The 17,498-nt window shown below is 47.0% G+C and overlaps 1 protein-coding gene and 1 long non-coding RNA gene across 36 annotated transcripts in view; one reads left to right on the forward strand and one right to left on the reverse strand.

Moving 5' to 3' along the window:
- Gucy1b2 (guanylate cyclase 1 soluble subunit beta 2) overlaps nt 1-17,498 on the reverse strand; it is an 82,350-nt gene that overhangs the window by 30,349 nt on the left and 34,503 nt on the right. For 14 of the 32 annotated variants that reach the window (XM_087584987.1, XM_087584994.1, XM_087584995.1 and 11 more), the window contains 6 exons: nt 14,939-15,259; nt 11,837-11,985; nt 10,630-10,776; nt 9,105-9,259; nt 7,466-7,617; nt 5,079-5,174 (listed from right to left, as the gene is read on the reverse strand). In XM_087584987.1, coding sequence (XP_087441113.1) covers nt 5,079-5,174; nt 7,466-7,617; nt 9,105-9,259; nt 10,630-10,776; nt 11,837-11,985; nt 14,939-15,259 — 1,020 coding nt within the window. Of the gene's footprint in view, nt 1-5,078; nt 5,175-7,465; nt 7,618-9,104; nt 9,330-10,629; nt 10,777-11,836; nt 11,986-14,938; nt 15,260-17,498 lie in introns of all 32 variants that reach the window. The other 18 variants (XR_015637875.1, XR_015637886.1, XR_015637885.1 and 15 more) reach the window with 4 other exon arrangements.
- On the forward strand, nt 4,309-16,768 carry LOC120097007 (uncharacterized). Of its 4 annotated transcripts, XR_015638319.1 has the most exons (6): nt 4,908-5,044; nt 5,540-5,646; nt 7,095-7,372; nt 10,674-10,752; nt 14,767-15,315; nt 15,802-16,768. It is a non-coding gene; the product is annotated as an uncharacterized LOC120097007 (long non-coding RNA). The 4 variants fall into 4 exon arrangements; XR_015638318.1 differs by lacking the exons at nt 4,908-5,044; nt 7,095-7,372 and adding an exon at nt 4,309-4,699 and having other exon boundaries at nt 10,674-10,846; XR_015638316.1 differs by lacking the exons at nt 4,908-5,044; nt 7,095-7,372 and having other exon boundaries at nt 5,047-5,646; nt 10,674-10,857.

Consider the following 17,498-nt stretch of genomic DNA (forward strand, 5'->3'; position numbering starts at 1 on the left):
CTGTCTACAAGAGGACAGGAGCCTTTTTTTGTCCTCACACCCACTGCTCATGTGGTATGGCATCCCTCCCATAGCCTCCATAGTGACAACAGTGACTGTAGAGGCTGACCCTAGCACCGACAACTCACATTCCTCTCTCATAGCCCCCAAACTTGTGCAGAGTTCATTTACACCTCTCCAGGTCCTGCCTGTATAGAGCCTTGCTGGGTTAACAGCGAACGTCCCAAAAGCCCGAGGTTAGGAGCAGCTGTGGCACTCCTGAGTCCTGGGTAAGAGATGTATGGAAAAGTGACGGTCACACTTTGGAAAGACTCAGAAAGGCCTGGGAACTGAGTACAGCACCCGGCCTTCCTGAGCAACTGGATGCAAACAGCTGAGCCCCAATTAATTGGATGTCTAGAAAGACCGTGTTGCCCTGACTCTGTAAAGGAAGGAGTCAGGATCCTGGCAGTTAAGTGACCACAAATGCATCCAAGAAGCACTCTAACAGGGGGATTGTCAATGGGGGAAAGTTGTCCCCCTTTGGAAGAAACAAGAAGTGACTCAGCAGGGCCAAAGCAGGTACTCCACGAACCCTAAACTTGCTGAGGAGAGGGAACCTCTCCTTTAACCTTCTCTGGAGGAACAATTAAGAGCTGGTTGAAGAAGTCCTTCGAACTATCTTTACCTACAGGCAACCTAGCATGAAGACACCTCTGACTGTGGTTTCTAATGAGGGGTCACCTTCCGAGAGTGGCCCAGGCTACTTACTCAAGCATTGTATGAAGGTCAGGCTGGAAAGCATTAGAAAACAAGTTAAAGCGAGCTGAAATTTGAAAAAGGCATAAGCAGGGGGCCAGACTACCTGACAGAAGAGCCTGCCAGCAGAGGCAGCTGGAAGGGCAACCTTTTGATCAGTACTGAAAGGCAGTTGCTTAAATACCTAAGCAAACATACCCAGTGCCTCTCTGGCTCAATATTCCCTTTTTAATTATATTGGAGAAGTCTTCTCACAGACTAACGCCCAGGTTCACTGTCTAGGGAGAGAGAAGCATGTTACTGAAGCATTCCCCGGGTTCTATAGGTCTGGCTTCTGCCCAGAACTTCTAATCATCATAGCATAAGGCAGCTTAAGATGGCTGAAGGAGAAATTAGCCTGGCCGTCAAAGAGGCCATGCATAGTGCTCCTGGGCGCTGCCAGGGCTCTGAGAAAGGGTACCTACCAGGGCAAGAAGGTTTCAGAGCATTGTCTGCATCTGATGACCATGAGCCAAGTCAGATAGAAAAGCATTCCAAAAGAGCCACTGTGTGTGACAGGCAGCCAGATGATGAGGTGGGGCACAGACGTGACCAATGAGGGACATCCTGAGTGCTCACCCAATTCCATGATGCATGGGAAACAAGTAGGTCTGGAAGTGGCAAGGCCTTCTGACCTAAGTTCTGAACCTTAGTGAGCTCTGGCTGCCCGTGGGAACACTTTCATGATGGTACCCATGTAAGGACCAGGGTGTGGGAGGGTGGGGTTCTTGGTGGAGCTAGGTCCTCGGAACTTTAGAACATACGGTCTCCCTCAGGCTACAGAGAGAGCTCTTTAGTAGAGCTGCCTGCAAGTTGGGCAAGTAGTTTTAGGGATCATCGCTCCTGCTGGGTGGGCCTTTTGAGGATGTAGGTCCTGCTGATTCACCAAGTCTTCTGTGATGGGATGAAATCATGTCTTTAATTTATCATCGGTGCCCTACCTGGGATTATGTCTCCTCAGGGATATTGCATAGCTGCCTGAGAGCTAAGCAGGTTGGCAAACCTACAAGACTAGCAGTGGAACCAGGATGAAATCACACCTCGTGCACAGGAGAAATTGTACACAGTAAAGAGCTGCAGCTACCGCCAACCCCCGAGAGCAGCAGAGTGCCTACATCATGGGAGACTCACGTCACACTACAAGGGTGTGGTGGTCTCAATGAAAATGGCTCCCATAGATGCATAGGGACTGAGCGGCATTGCTGGTGGTGTAGCCTTATTGGAGGAAGCTCAAGCCAGGCCTACTGGCTCACTGTCTCTTCCTGCTGCCTGCCAATCCAGATGTAGAACTCTCAGCTACCTCCCTAGTCTGCCTGCACACGGCCGTGCTCCCCGCCATGGCAATAATGGAGTAAACCTCTGAACTGTGAGCCAACCAATAAAATGTTCCCTTTATAAGAGTTCCTGTGGTCACAGTGCCTCTCCACGGCAATGGAAACTCCAGACAAGACACCGGGAAAGTTGTAAAAAGCTGTAGGCTTGGGTAGCTTTGGGGCCATTGACCCATATGGCTGTCTGCTCACTTCATGGGTTCTCTAGTACATGATGGTTTATCACTCACCCGCCATATGTAAGCTACTCACTACTCATGTGGAGTTATGTTCCCATGTGATCTGCCATTAACATCCATATTAATCATACTTATTTAAGAGAAATCGTCTTAGGCAGAGCCCAGAGTAATGTAAGGAAACATGCCTGAGCACAGGAAAGTGAAGAAGGTCAAATAGAACAGTCCAGCATTTGACTTGTAAGCCAAAGTAAACTGGCATGCATGTGGCCTGCCCATGACAGCCGATTCTAAAGATCAAGGTGGGCTCTGCTCACACACTAGTTGTGAGCCTTCTGTAAATCACAGAGCCTTTCTGAGTTCCAAGTTTCCTGCCTTTGCTGCAGGAATGGCTGTGCTACTGCCGTGTGCTATGACTGAAATATCACATCACACAAGTAAGCAAAATCCCTACCACAAAGTCATCCATCAAATGCTAGCTCTCTCCCTTCCAATTTCCCCCACACAGAGGTGGTTTCCCTTTCCCCTCTCATTGACCTATGTGCAGAAAAGCAGCAGTTTGATGAAACACAGAACCTGGGCAGCAGAGAGTTACTTAGACTCCTGCCTCTTACCAAGATGCCCAGCCCCACTGGTGATTTGACATGGAAGAGCTCTGTGTAACAGAAGTCTTAAAACTTCAACTGTCGACCTTCCTGGGGCCTGAAAAGCTTATAGATCTGCTTTCCTGGGCAATGCGTGATCCACTTAAGAATTCCAACACTGGAACTCTCTTCCCTTTGAAAGGTTCATAAACTCTCAGCGATTCCTTGACTTGCCCCACACCATGCTCATCCATTCTGCATGTGGATGAGGAGCTCAGGGCTGAAGCCTCCAGAACACCTGAACTGCCTCTTTCACCATATCCCTTACCACTCCCTTCCTCTTCCAAAGCTTTCCAGGAGAAAACAAGCAAACAAACAACAAAACAGCTTCTGGTCTACCTCGAACTCTCTAAACCTGTGACGTCTTAGTACATCGTGCTGCCAGGCAGCTCCAGTCCAGGGAGCCATGCAGCAACCTGCATCCTGGTTTCAGCTTCAGTGCGGCACCTCCAGAAAGCCTTCCTTGGTCTTCTCCACTACTCAGCTTTCTCCCTGGCTTTCAACCCTCTCTGAAACGATCTTACTTTTGGTCCCACGTGTTCTATCTGGTTCTCTTGACATAAACACCACACATGTGAAGGGAATGGTCACCTGCACTTAGTTAGGCAAGCACCATCAAACCCCAGGACAGTACCTGGTCTGGTCACCCCGTTTCTGAAGTGAAGAGAAACATTTGTTGCATACATCTATGACTGTATAATCTTGTCCTTTGTAGGGTTGACAATGCATGCAGGCTGAGGAAGTCTGGGAGCACAGAAGAGAGAGAAATGTCCCCTGGACATCATGGATAACCTCTTCTCAGCTTCTCATATGCCAGGACCCCAAATTCCCTCATCCTTGATTCTAAATAAGGGAATCACAATTTTTTTCTCTGCGATCGCTCTCCAGAGTTGAACTGATGATCATCTCTCAGCCTTGACTTCTGGGATCGAACCAGAGGGGAATCGTTAGGTCCTGGGAGAGTACCCAGTAATGAGGGCTCACGTGTCACTCAAGAAACTTTATCTTCTAAAATGACAACAGCTGGGCTCTTTACATGGATTACTAAGATGTTAAACTGTTCTAACTCTTCACTTAGATTGTCTTGAGAATCTGTCTCAGCAACCAAGATTTTTGAAAAACACACACACGCCACACTCCCCTGTGGCAACTGAACCCTTCAGTCTTGCCTGCCTCCAAAGCTTAAACCCACAGGATTTCTGTGGTTTGGATGAGGATGTCCACCATAGGCTCGGATGTCTGAATGCTTTGTCCCCAACTGGAAGTGCTTTTTGGGAAGACTTTGAAGGCATGGCCCTGCTAGAGGAAGTCAGCCACTAGAGGGTTCCCTTTGAAGCTTTACAGCCTTACACCATTTCAAGTTCACTCTCTCAGCTTCCTGCAGCAACAGATGTGAGCTCCAGGTGCTGCTCTGCTGCCTGCGGCCTCTGTTCTGCCAACCCCAGCTCTAGCCCTCTGCCATCCTAGGCCCAAAGAAACCCTTCCTGCCTTGGTCAGGGTGCTTTATTACTGCAACACAAAAGCATCTAAGACAATGTGAATCACCTGGTTTCTAGACAGTGACAGTGGTTGCCTCTGTGCTGGCCCACTCCTGGGTCTCTGTCCCTCCTCTAACTATATGCTGAAAGCCACATAGTGCTATTCTTGAGACTGACTTCTAAGAGAGCTGAAGGACTCCTCAAGATGAGATGAGCGAGCATGAACCAGAAAACTCTTAAGAGCAAAATGGAGCATCAGGTTCCCAGGGCTATCCTTCGTAGCTGCGTCCTGTGTAAGTGTCCAGTAGGGAGTGGGCATCAAGAGCTTGGCACTTTTAAAAGAAGGCATACTACTGAGGGTTCTGGTGCCACTTGGTAGATACATAGATGTCAACGTATTTTGAGCATTTGTTTCTTTACAGGCATTGGCTAAAGCTGTCGTTACTAACAGGAGCATCTGGGTGATGGTACCTCAAAAGCAAAGCTCATTCAGAACACAGTAGGCAGAAAGTTGGGGTGCATCTTCCTCTAGGACCCTAAATTCTACTCAGACTGGGCTTTCCTGGTTCTTTCCACCACTAGTCCCAGTGAGACACAATATCCAACCTGTGCTCTCACAGGGGGTTAAAGAGCTGAGTGTGAGTGTCTGCTGAGGGTAACCAGTACACTCACCGTCTGCTGGGTCTCCTTTGTAGACTTGTTGCTGATGGTCTGTGTTCCTCGGGACAGCAGGGGACTTCCTGACTTGGTTTCCGGGAGTACATACTTCTGCAAAGGAGCATGAGGGAAGGCACTATGAGGCTGAGGAGGTTTCCTCAGATGTCTCCAGCAGCAGCTACAGCAGTAGCCCCCTGAGTGTGGCCTCAGGTTGTCCAATGAAGGACTGCAGATCCAATGGCAAAATGCCTCATCAGGAAGGCTGAGAGACACACAGAAAATATCCTCATGTCCTTAAAAACTGCATGAATGTGCCTGCTTCTGAGAGCTGGGGAAGGAGTGTTGTTTGGGAGACAGCTTCCCCAAAAGCTCTTGCTTTCTTTTGGTCTCTGGTGTCCAGTGAGGCTGTCACCTTCACAGACAGGCTACACCTTTCTTTTAAGTCTCATTTCCCACTCTGGATTGTTCTTTCCCAGCTCTGACCCTCAAGAGGATCAGACCCCATGCATCTTGGAGCCACCTGAAGTGTACCCTCCTCACATCTTGCAAACGACAGCAAGTATATCACCTGGGGACATGTGAGGTAAGAAGTGGGCACTGGGAAAATATTAGTGATACAGCAGTATTCCTTTGTCCCTTCCTCCATCGCTGGCTCTGAGAAACTCCATCATGCTTCTCTGGATACAGCAATGGTCACTGGGGGAGCATGCCCAGGACTCCTGAGGCTACCATGTCCTGTAGGAAACAGAATCTTCCTAGATGCCTCCTGAGAGCCCCCCGCTTTTCCATTGCTGTTGGAGGCCTTCTTACTATTCTTCACGAATTACAAGACAACCCAAGAGTCAGAAATACCGTGGCCTGGAACCTAAGAGAAGGTTTATGACAGGACATCTAGGAGGGAAAGGGCTATGGTAACGGCAGTGTGAAATGATGGGTCCCATTGGAGGATGCTGTTCAGGGATGTGCATGGCGCTTTATCTGCATAGCGCTACCTAACCAATGGGAACAGGGAGGAGGCTGGTCTTTGTTGCCCATTGGAGGGCGCTGTACAGGATGTACCTGACACTTTATCTGCATGGCGCTACCTAACCAAGGGGGACAGAGAGGAAGCTGGTCTTTGTCCAGAGGAAAGGGTGCCATTTTCCTCTGTTAGGAGCTATCCCTGGTGACCATCTGGCCCGCACCCTCCAAAGGGGCGCCTTTTCCTGATTTATATAGAGTCCTATTTCGGGCCTGAGACTGAGCCAGCATTTGCCCCTCTTTCCATAATGCACCCACCAACCTGTTTCTTGGGCTCCATTTTAAGGTCTTCTAGACAGGATATTCTTGTTGATCTGTCACTCTGGGCTGCCCTTTTCCCATCTCAGAACTGGGTAGGGGTTTGGCTCTGCTAGCTATGGCCAGCCTCTGGCAGCCACTCTCAGCCTGGAAAGCACTGGAAGCCCCTGCAAGTAAGTGGCACAGACCGTGCAGCGTTCCTCTCAGACTCCATCTAGAAAACATAGCCTAAAGTAGCCTCATCTGCCCGGGGTGCTTAGCTGAACAGAAGCTCCCTGACATCCAGTCCTCAAGCTCTGCACACAGCCATCTCCTCACTGGACAGGCAACCCTTTCAAAGAGAGGAGCTATAGCTCACATGTCAAAGTGTCACGTGCCAAGAGTCACGTGCATATATTAGCTATGTAAACAAGGGGCCCCTGGATTGAGAGCTTTTCCTTAGCACTTGATTAGCAAGTGTTGGGCTGAACCCACTTCCTTCTGCTTTCTTTAAAGGTGACAAGGGCTGTCCCTGCTACAGGGTTTCCTCTCAGGCCAGCATTTTTCTCTTAGTCAGGGTGGCAGCTGCAGACCCCAAGTGTGGGAAGCACTGGGAGCCTGGCTGGTAGGTTCCAGTTTCTGTTATGGGCACCACAAGCAAACAATGGCTCTTTGATCCAACTCAGTACCAGGTTTTTATCCCAAAGCCCCACTGTCTTGTCGTTCTTGAAGCTTAGTGAGTGATGATTTTTATCCCTTATCCAATTTTGACAGTAAGAAGCACATGAGGAAGGTGGAAGGTTCTAGTGTGTGAGGAGAGCCTGTTTGGAAGCCTCTGGTAGGGTAAAGGGGCAGGGGAAGCACTTGGAAGAGTTTCCTAGCACAGAAGCATCTGTGGGAAAGTTCATCTCATTGACAAAGCACACGGAAACCGAAGCAGATGCATCCCGTGGGGATGAGCCCACAGACTCCAGGAGGCAAGAGTCCAGGGAAAGATCGCTGAGCTGACGCTTACGGCTTTCCACTGCCTGGATGGTGGCAGCATCATGGAGGTAGGAGCTGTCTGTCTGACCAGTGACCACCCAGACACATCTGGAGAGCTCAGTGTGAAGCATCCAGCACTGACCACAAACAGATTTTCTTACCCTTCCCATCAGCGGGGGCTGAAGGTCGCCCCATTATCTCATCCTCGGTGGCATTCAGGTTCTGGATCAGAAAGTATGTGGTCATCTTTCCTTTCCCCTTCACTTCGATCTCGCCTCTCCTGACAATTTCAAACCCTTTGTTTTTCAGGGCTCTAGATAGAGAAAAACAAATAGGTCGGATATCAATGACCACAGACAAGTCCTGGCCCCACAGTGGGGAGGGAGAATCTGAGGTGACACCTAGAGCCTGTGGGGACAGCAGGGTGAGGGGCCCAAAGAAGAAGGAGGGAGGCATGAAGGACCAGTGTAAGGAACAAGGTGCCAAAGGCTAGGGGTGGCCACAGGGGACCCACGGACTTGTCTCTACCCTGCCGTTTGGATTTTATTCTCTAGCCCCCTAGTTTTGTACAAGTCCTAGCTCAAGATTCAACTTGGGCATCTCCATAAAACCTTCCCATCTGGAGACTGAGCCCTCCCAACCTCCTACATCCCACTCTCTAATTCACTGACAGGAGAGTAGAATGGTTAGAGCAGGAGTCTGACCCTCATCCAGTTCTTCCTGGCCTTCTCAGAGCTGAGGCAAACTGGTTTGTGGCTGTTGTTTATTTGTTTGAGACTTACTCTCAGATCTCTTTCCTTTGCTCCTTGGAAATAATTTTTTATACACTATATTCTGATCAAGGTTTTCCCTCCCTTATCTCGTACAAAGTCCTCCCCACCATCCAATCCAACTCTATGATTTTCTCTGTGTCTCTGTGTCTCTGTCTGTCTCTCTATCTCTCTGTCTCTGTCTCAGTCACTCTCTCTCTCTCAACCTAACAGGGAAAATAAAAGCAAAAACAACAAACCAACAACAACAAAAAAATCACTGGAATTTGTTTTAAATGTGTTTCCCATAAATAAGAGTCACAGCGGCCTTTTCTCGTGGAGCTGTTCAACAGCTAACAGTTAACCAGTAGGAACTTAAATATAAATGTGGCCAATCCTACCTTCTCAAGAGACAGTGTCGTCTTTGTACACATCTTTACACTTTGTCCTACTTCAAAAACAACTATGAATTCTCTCTCTTCCTTTGCTAAACCAAGCCGATACTATTTTTCTGTGAAAGAACAGGAAGCGACTGCTTGGGGCACCGTGAGGCACAGTCTCTGTCAGGATGGCCTGGCTCTTCTGCTTGCAGAGATATCAGCTAAGACAATATGTAAATAAAGGCACAGCTCCTGTGTCAGAGGGACCTCACTGTTAAATTCCAGTTTCTGTTTGGGGTACCACAAAAAAAGATGCTCCTCCATCCAGCTCAGCACGTTATTTTCCCAAAGTCCCACTGTCCTGTCCCAATAAACTATTTTTTAACAAATTGGATTTAGCCTGGGAGTTAGAGGATCAAGTTATGGCAGAAGGCCCACAATATTTCCAGCAGCACTAGAAAAGAAACAGCAGCTTCCTCTGCTATCGTTTCCCATGCTGCTAGGCAGTAGGACGGCTCAGGGAAGCTTGCAGAACAATGAAGGCATGACTAAATGATGGCCGACCTGTGGGCTGTGGGGCTCAGATGCACTTTGCTCCCCATGCTGCTAGGCAGTAGGGTGGCTCAGGGAAGCTTGCAGGACAACGAAGGCATGACTAAATGATGGCCAACCTGTGGGCTGTGGGGCTCAGATGCACTTTGCTGGGAAGCCCGTGACTTTCCATCCTAGAGGCTGTGTTTACAGTGTCACCAAACAAGCAGTACCGAGGCATCTTGTCTCCCACAACACCTGCTAAGACTGGTCCAGTGTGGATTCCCACTCTGATCTGTATAGAGAGAACTTCTCTGAGAAGAGAACATCAAATCTTGCCTTTGCTTTGAAGGCACAGCTCAGATCTAATGAAAAGACACAGATTAAGGCCGTTAGCTCTGTGAGGTTTGACAAGTGCGCATGTCGCTGCGACCATTTCTAAAGTGAAATGTAGAATTACTCCCAACCTACTACGAGCAGAATTGAAGCGTTCCTTTCTGAGGAGAAGGGAAGCCTACGAGTCTCAGAAAGCTAGCGCACTATAGAAAGATGAAAAATCTCAGAAAGCCCTGATGTTCAAAGGTCCTCTAAAGGCTGTGAAACAGTGATGGCTGTGGGAAAAGGAGACTGTCTTTGCAAGAGCTACCTGAAAATGGTGTCAGAGTCGGGGTCCAGGGAGGCAGCGGACGTGAGCTGCCACTACTGCTTGGGCAGGCTTCATAGAGTTACAGCTGCATTTGATGCTCCTGCAAGTGACCCCAATAAACTCACTGGTCCAAAGTTTGTCTTAGGTCAACTGCTCCTCTGGTCTGTTACTGGTGTCCCACATGAGATGAATATTGGTTTATGTCACTCAGGAAAAGTTCTACAACCTCACCCTCCTTCCAAAAGAGATCATTGGTTTCTTATTTTTATCCAAGAGTAATTTATATCTGGCTTCATGTAAACAACATATTTTTTCAGATTCCTTTACAGTGTCATATAAATCCATAGTCATAATTTTTATTGCCCAATGGTAAGAACGGAAGAATTCATTCCTCCCTGCTCCCAGTTATTTCTAGTCTGGAGCAATGACGAGTACAGTACCTATAAACAGTTTGTGAGATACATTTGTGAACATGTGTTTCAATTATTTTCAAGCAAAATAACCTAAAATGTATGACTTGTGTCATAAAATAAATGCATGTTTAATTATTTTTTTTACCAAAACCAAATTTCACCAAATTGTCCAAATTTGCCTCTCCAGGTCTCCATTTTTATCAGGAAAAGTATACTCAGCTGGGCTCTGAGCCATGCCAGACAAGCATTTCCCCAAGCCAGAATCTTTGACTGCTCAATAAAGCCAAGTCCCCTGCTGTGATGCTTGAACAGAAAAAGCAGGAATTACACATTACAAATGGGTGTGCTTAGCACCATCCTATCACAAAGAAGATTATCCTTGAGTCCTAGGAAAATCTCAAGAGCCATAGGCTCCTCTGGGACCTGGGGAGGCCGGGCCTTCTTTGGAACTTTCCTGCTTAGGAGCAGGAGTAAGAGAAGGGAGGATTTTTGATAGATCATTCTCTGTGGACGCTGTAGGATAACCCAGACCTGACCTGGGCAGACTAGAACTTTATGTTTCTGTGTGATATTTTGTCTTAAATGAAGAGCTCTTTTGATCCCTACCTGGATAGGTTCCCCAGTGACAGGATTCATCACTTCTTTTGCAGAAATTCTCATCCCCAGAGCAAAATTGGCGACTCTTTGAGCATGGCTTTCAACGGGTACTGGTACTCCACCCACCACCATGTAAGCATCCCCTATTGTTTCTACCTGCCGGGGCAAAGACAGCATTCAACACCACGCCTACGTGTGCCTGCCTACCACTTCCCAGACATTGCCAGTAAGAGCTTTGTAAGCCATTGTTTCTTCGCTGTGGAAATAAGGAGCAGGAAGGAACAGAAGAAGGAGCACAAGGCTGCCAAGAGATCCTTATGATTTTTGTTTTGTTTTTCTTTTAGTGCCAAGGATGGAACCCAGGGTCCCACATAGCTATGCAAGCAACCCACCTCTTTCTGTTTTTGGAAAAAATTAACCCCAGAAAAGATGAAGTTCCTGGGTAGTCATATGATGTTCTATATTAGATAATAGATTATGTGGATGAAACTCTATGCTGAGCAGGAGACTAAATGCCTAGGAAAGTGATGGCTCGCTGCTCACAGGCACCAAAATAGCATCCGAGCATGGGTATTATGGAAGGGAGGATTCCTAAACCACTTTCCTTGCTCCCTGTGTGCCTTCTCCTTTTCAGACTGGTACAGATACAGTAAAGGAAGATGGGGTTAAGTTCTTCCTCTCTGGCCTGATTCCAAAGGCAGCCCACACCATACCCATGCACACCTACACTCTCACACATGCACACACAGAGATATACATGTTCTCTCTTTCACACGCACAAACACATTCTCTCTCTCCCTCTCTCTCTCTCACACACACACACACAGTCTCACACACACACATTCTTTCTCTCTCTCTGTCTCTCTCTCACACTCACACACACACGCACACACACATTCTCTCTCACACACACATATTTTCTCTCTCACACACACATTCTCTCTCTCACACACACACATTCTCTCACACACACTCACACACACATAGTCACACACATTCTCACACACACACTCTCACACACACATTCTCTCTCATACACACACACTCACACACAATTCTCTCTCACACATACACACACTCACACTCACACACACACTCATACACACACTCACACACACACATTCTCTCTCACACACTCACACACACACAGTCTCACACACACACATTCTCTCTCTCTCTCACACACACACACACACACACACACACACACACTTACTTTGTAGACATCATGGACACTGGTTAACCTGTCAAACTTGGAGTACATTGAATTCAGCATGTTCACGATTTGGATAGGTTCACAGGCTGCACAGATGTTGGTAAATGTCACAACATCGCTGAAAAGGATTGTACATGTTTCAAATTCTCCTGCAACAGAAACTATGTCAGTGGTAGCCAAGGATACAGAATAATAACTCCATGAACTTTGACTGGGTGCCTTCTGAAGTCCAAGCCTGCCTGTGCCTTGGGGGAACTGAGCTGAGAGCTGTTCATGGCTCCCCGCCTAGTCAACAGATATGAGCACTTAGGTTTAGTTCCTGCTGTAAGTCATCCTCCCATGAGAATAATGTCCCACGAAACAGGCAAGAGGAGCTCCAGGCCTTAGAGAGCTCCTGGGTAGTGGTGGAAGCAGCAGATGAGTACACAGGGCTCCCAATGACAAGTGACAGGTGCTGTGGGTTAAGAGAAATAGTCTCTAGCAAGGGTCAACTTGCTTTGGTGCAAACTCAGACCCTGAACTACAGGAATGCCTGTGCTGGGTCTGGAGAAGACTGTCTGGGTAAGTGGCATGGCTGCCACATTCTCTTATTTCTTTTCTTCTCTAGCATGGTCCCTAATACTGATTTCTACACGGCAGACAAAGGTTATGATAGGTTAATCCTCACTTTATTTTAATCTCTAGCACAGCCCACAAATAGGACCCTGCTATCTGATCCTATGTCTCAGCTCCTTCTGGCTTGTTCTAATCCAGCCCACACAGCCTTTCTTGGGGCTGTCCCAGCATGAGGAGTGCTTGGGCCTTGGGGCCTGCACATCTGCTGTGTCTGCACATCTGTTCTCATCCCGGTGAGAACAGAGACTGTACTGATGCCTGCTGTATGCTAGTGTGTCGAGCGGGACTTGGCATGGGTAGATTCTCAAGAACTAAGTGGACAGCTGAAACCCGGAACATAGTGGGTGCCTTCTGCACTGTCTATCCCTCTGCCCTGATCTCTGTCACATGACTCTATTATTCCTGCTTCCACTTTTCTCAGCCTTCTCGTCTTGGTTTATTTTCTTTTTAATTGTTTTTATTCTACATTAGGGCCATTTTCTAAGTTGAAAATAAGGTTGTTTTTATCCAATACATTCTAACCATGGTTACCCCCTCTTACCTCCTCCCAGATCCTCCTCACCTCCCCAGCCATCCTGGGTGACTCCAGCTGTATCCACTTGACAAAAATTAGTTAGATTGTCTTATATCATGCACAGAGCCCGTGGTTAGCTATTACCCACAGTTCCATAGATTCCAGGCATATATAGCTTTATGCTAGAACTTTCCCTTTAGTTCTGCCTACAATTCCTAACCACCACGTATGGCTCTTGTTAGGACACGTTCTGCAGATATCTCACAGTCAACACTTCCATACTGAGCTGACTGCTAGTGCCTCAGGCCTGATCCCTGATCATCCTTCTCGTGTGTGTGTGTGGGGGAGCATGTGCATGTGCACATATGTGCAAAGTTCAGGTGCATGAGCCCACAGACCAGAAGAAAGAGTTGGGTATCTTCCTCTACTGCTCTCTGACTTACTGACTTGAAGCAAGGTCTCTTACTACTCTAGAAGTTCACCTTTTCCTGGGCAGGTTGGCCAGTGAGCTCGTGAATCTGTCTCTGACTCTTCCATCCCCATGCCGTGTTTATTGGCACATACAGCTTTTTATGTGGACGCTCAGGATTTGAGCTCAGTTTCTCTTCCTGTGTGGCTCAGTTTTCTTTCACCTTCTTCTGTGTGGTCATATACCACTGTTTATGTGGGTAACGGGGATTTGAACTTGGGTTTGCACATGTTTACAGAGCAAGTGCTCATGCCCTGAACTATATTCCTAAGCCTCTATGCCATCTGGAGAAAAATCATCACAGGTTTCTAGATTAGCAACCTCAGAGTCCTCACTACTGAGCATTCCTACTACTTGAGGATAAAATCTTGCCGGTCTCCCCCACCGAGTCTCAGCCCGGGCCTTTATCAGCAACTGCTGTGTGATGAGTACCCAGTCTTCCCTTCTCTTCACTACACCGCAGTCAAACCCGGCATGTAGGGAACTAGTCATGCCGCTTCTGCTGTAAGGAAAGTGAACTTGGGAGCAGAGACACGGCTCGGAGGATAAGATTACTTACTATGTTTGCCTATAGCCCTAGGATTGGGGTTGGGGAGCAGAGGCAGGTAGACATGAGAGCTCACTGGCCAGCCAACAAAGTTGAAAGATTAATCATGAGGGCCTCAGTCCAAATCCTCAACACTCATATAAGGGATCTATGTACAGCCGTCCAAAATCCTGAATGTGGTGCGGGTTAGATACGACAGGATTTCTGAGGCTTGTTGTCCTCTAGTATAACTCTGGTAGCAGTGAGAGGCCTTGTCCCAATGGAATAAGACAGAGAGGAATAGAGACAGGCATCTCTGACCTCCATGTGCATATAGGCACAGACACATGCCTATACCACACACACACACTCACACACACACACACACACACACACTCTCTCTCTCACACACACACACACATACAAACAAACACACAAAAACACACACATACAAACAAACACACACACAAACAAACACACACACACTCTCACACACACATACACACACACTCACACTCACACACACACAAACACACACACAAACACACACACACACTCTCACACACACACACTCTCACACACACAAACAAACACTCTCACCCACACACAAACACACACACAAACACTCTCACACACACACAAACAAACACACACACACTCACACACACATACACACACACACACACACACACACACACACTATTTCCTTTTCTATAAGAACTGAGAATCATCACTGCAGCCTCCATGTCCATGTCCTGCTCTGGAAACAATCCACACTCTACTTATTTTTGTTATTTCCAATGTAGAGACGAGAAAAGAAGAAGATGGGGGTTAACCACTTAGCCCAAGGCGGTGCCACTTCTAAATGATGAAGCCAGAAATCGTGTCCAGATCTGCCTAGGTTCAAAGTTCACACCACCTAACATGAGTATGATCATCCCTATACCCAAGGTCACCTTAAAAGGACGAGTACCGTACCTGCAGCCACCTTTCTGCCCTCCTTGAGTTGGTTGGCCACATGTTCAGGCAGCATGGCATACAGCAAGGTCTCTGTCTTCTTCTTCTCGATGGCCAGGTGATTGGAAAGGACACGCAACTCCTCCTTCTTCTTTTCCAGTTGGCAGGACAGCTCCATCTCTGCCAGCCTCTGCTGGTTGAGGAGGATGAGATCCCTGGTCGTGTCGTGCGGAGCGATATCAGAAAGATGCATCTTGCTCTCTTCCAGCTCTTGCAGGCTGCGGAGCTTTGGGGAACACATGAAGATCATGCACCTCAGAGACTCCATCCAGATCATCTGACCTGCCCATCACAGAGAGGAAGGTGACAATGTGGGATGTCTCCAGACAGAACAAGAGGTAAAGCCTGCTCCACCCTTCTTAGCCATGCATCGTAAGAATCATCTATGCTTCTGTCTCCATTCACTCATCTGCCACGCTCTGCACAACAGCTCTTCCTGTGACGGCCATGAGCTTGAGATGCCAACCCCAGCAGCTAGGTCTGCAGCTAGGTCTTCTCTTTGCTTTGATCTTCTACTGTCTTAGGTATGAACCTAATATTCCCTCTGGAAATCTTGTATCCTGAGGTTTTTCAGCCACTGATACCTCTCTGGAGTTTCCCTATTTCTTTGAGGTTTTTCTTCAGTCTTTGTCCACCCCCTACTCCTGCATTCATGGTACTAGAAGGCTACTCTTAATGCTCCAGGAGGAGTAAGGCAATACCTGCCAGCTACGAATCCTGTGACCGTCAACAGTGACCTGCCTCTAAGATATACTTTTAAGTATGTGTGCAACAGTGGAATGAATGTCATGGGAGGAACCAACTACTTTGTGATTCGATTTAAGGTCTGAGCCCTGAGATGGAACCCACATCTGACACTGCTAATTGGCCAAGAAGCTGAGACTAGATAGGTCAGGGACATAATAGATACTATTATTCGGCTAAAGAAGCATGACAATGCAATGACTTCTAATGGCATAGTGGCACATATGTCATATACGTATACATAACAATGCCACAGATCAATGCCTCACTCAATCCAAGAGAAGCTTCTTGTATCCAGTGAAAATTGATGCAGAAATGGACAATGTGCAGAGAGTAAGAGACTTTAGATCACTCCATGCTAAAGTGGGCGTCTTCATTAACTCTCCCTTCAAGGCTCGGAGGATGATGAGGTAGAAATATTCTAAGAGCCAGAGAGGACAGACAACGCCAAGGAAACAGCGTCTTCCAGACACCGCAGGACTGATGCATGTATGAACCCTCAGAGACTGGCAGCATTCACAGGACCGACATAGGTTCAAGCTGGATGGGGACCCAGTGCTGAGAGGGAGAAGTGGACATACTCTCCTCACCCTAACCAAGAGGCTATCTACAATTGCTGCCCACTACCAATGAAGTTGCCCCGGGTATATCAACCACACTTCAGGGTGGGATCCATGTCCAGAAGTAGTTGACCAACACAAACAAACTCAAGGCTATTTTTGTAGACTTTTTGTCTCATTTTGCTTTGTTGGGGTTTTTAATTTTTTTTTTTGGTTCTTTTTTTCGGAGCTGGGAACCGAACCCAGGGCCTTGTGCTTCCTAGGTAAGCGCTCTACCACTGAGCTAAATCCCCAGCCCCGGGGTTTTTAATTTTTTGTCTCACTTATGTTTTGCTTGCTTATTTTGGTTTCTGGTGTGTGTGTGTGTGTGTGTGTGTGTGTGTGTGTGTGTGTGTGTGTGTGTTGGGGAGGGGGGAGAAAAACATGATGAAAATACATTGTATGGGAAACAAATTCAATAATTAAAAAATTTACCATATGGTCTAGCAAGTCCACTTCCCTATATGCTCAAAAGAACTGAAATACAGAACTCAAGGAGATAAATATTTGGGGACCTATAGTCACAGATAGTCACAGGAGCCAGAGGAAGCAAGGCAAATCTATCAGCAGATGAGCAAGCAGAGGCAACAAGGCATTGGGATATCGCTCAGCCTAAAAGAAAAAGGAAATGAGCCAGTCACAGAGGACAAGTCCTACAAGACCCCACTTCCCTTAGTCCTCAGGGCCGTCACAGTCCTAGAGATGAAGGGAGAACGTCGGTCGCCAGAGGAACGGGGAGCAACTGTTTAATAAGCACAGAGCTTGAATTTTGCAGATATTTAAAATGTTCTGGAGATAAATAGGGCAGTGTGTGTACAAACTGTGAGCATTCTTAATGTGAATCACCTCTATTGTAGATTAAAATATAGAAAACCTCTACCATAATTCAAACCCTACCAGCAGATCGGGTGAGTTTGTTGCTTTAGAAAGGATAGACATTAAATTAATATAATATTTCTCTTATGTAACAGAGAGCAGGAATTTATAACCATAGGATTTACAATTACAATCGCATATTTTAGTATACAGTATAATCATATCACATACTGTTGGAATACATATGTTTCTGTATAATATGCTTATATTATATACATTTATTATTTAGTCCATTTATGTCTAAACCAGCAAGGATTAAAAACACAAAATACTATTTACTGATCAGGTCAAGTATACATATC

The sequence above is a fragment of the Rattus norvegicus genome, chromosome 15, assembly GCF_021556685.1.
Source record: "Rattus norvegicus strain SHRSP/BbbUtx chromosome 15, alternate assembly SHRSP_T2T, whole genome shotgun sequence".
NCBI classification, from domain to species: Eukaryota; Metazoa; Chordata; class Mammalia; order Rodentia; family Muridae; genus Rattus; species Rattus norvegicus.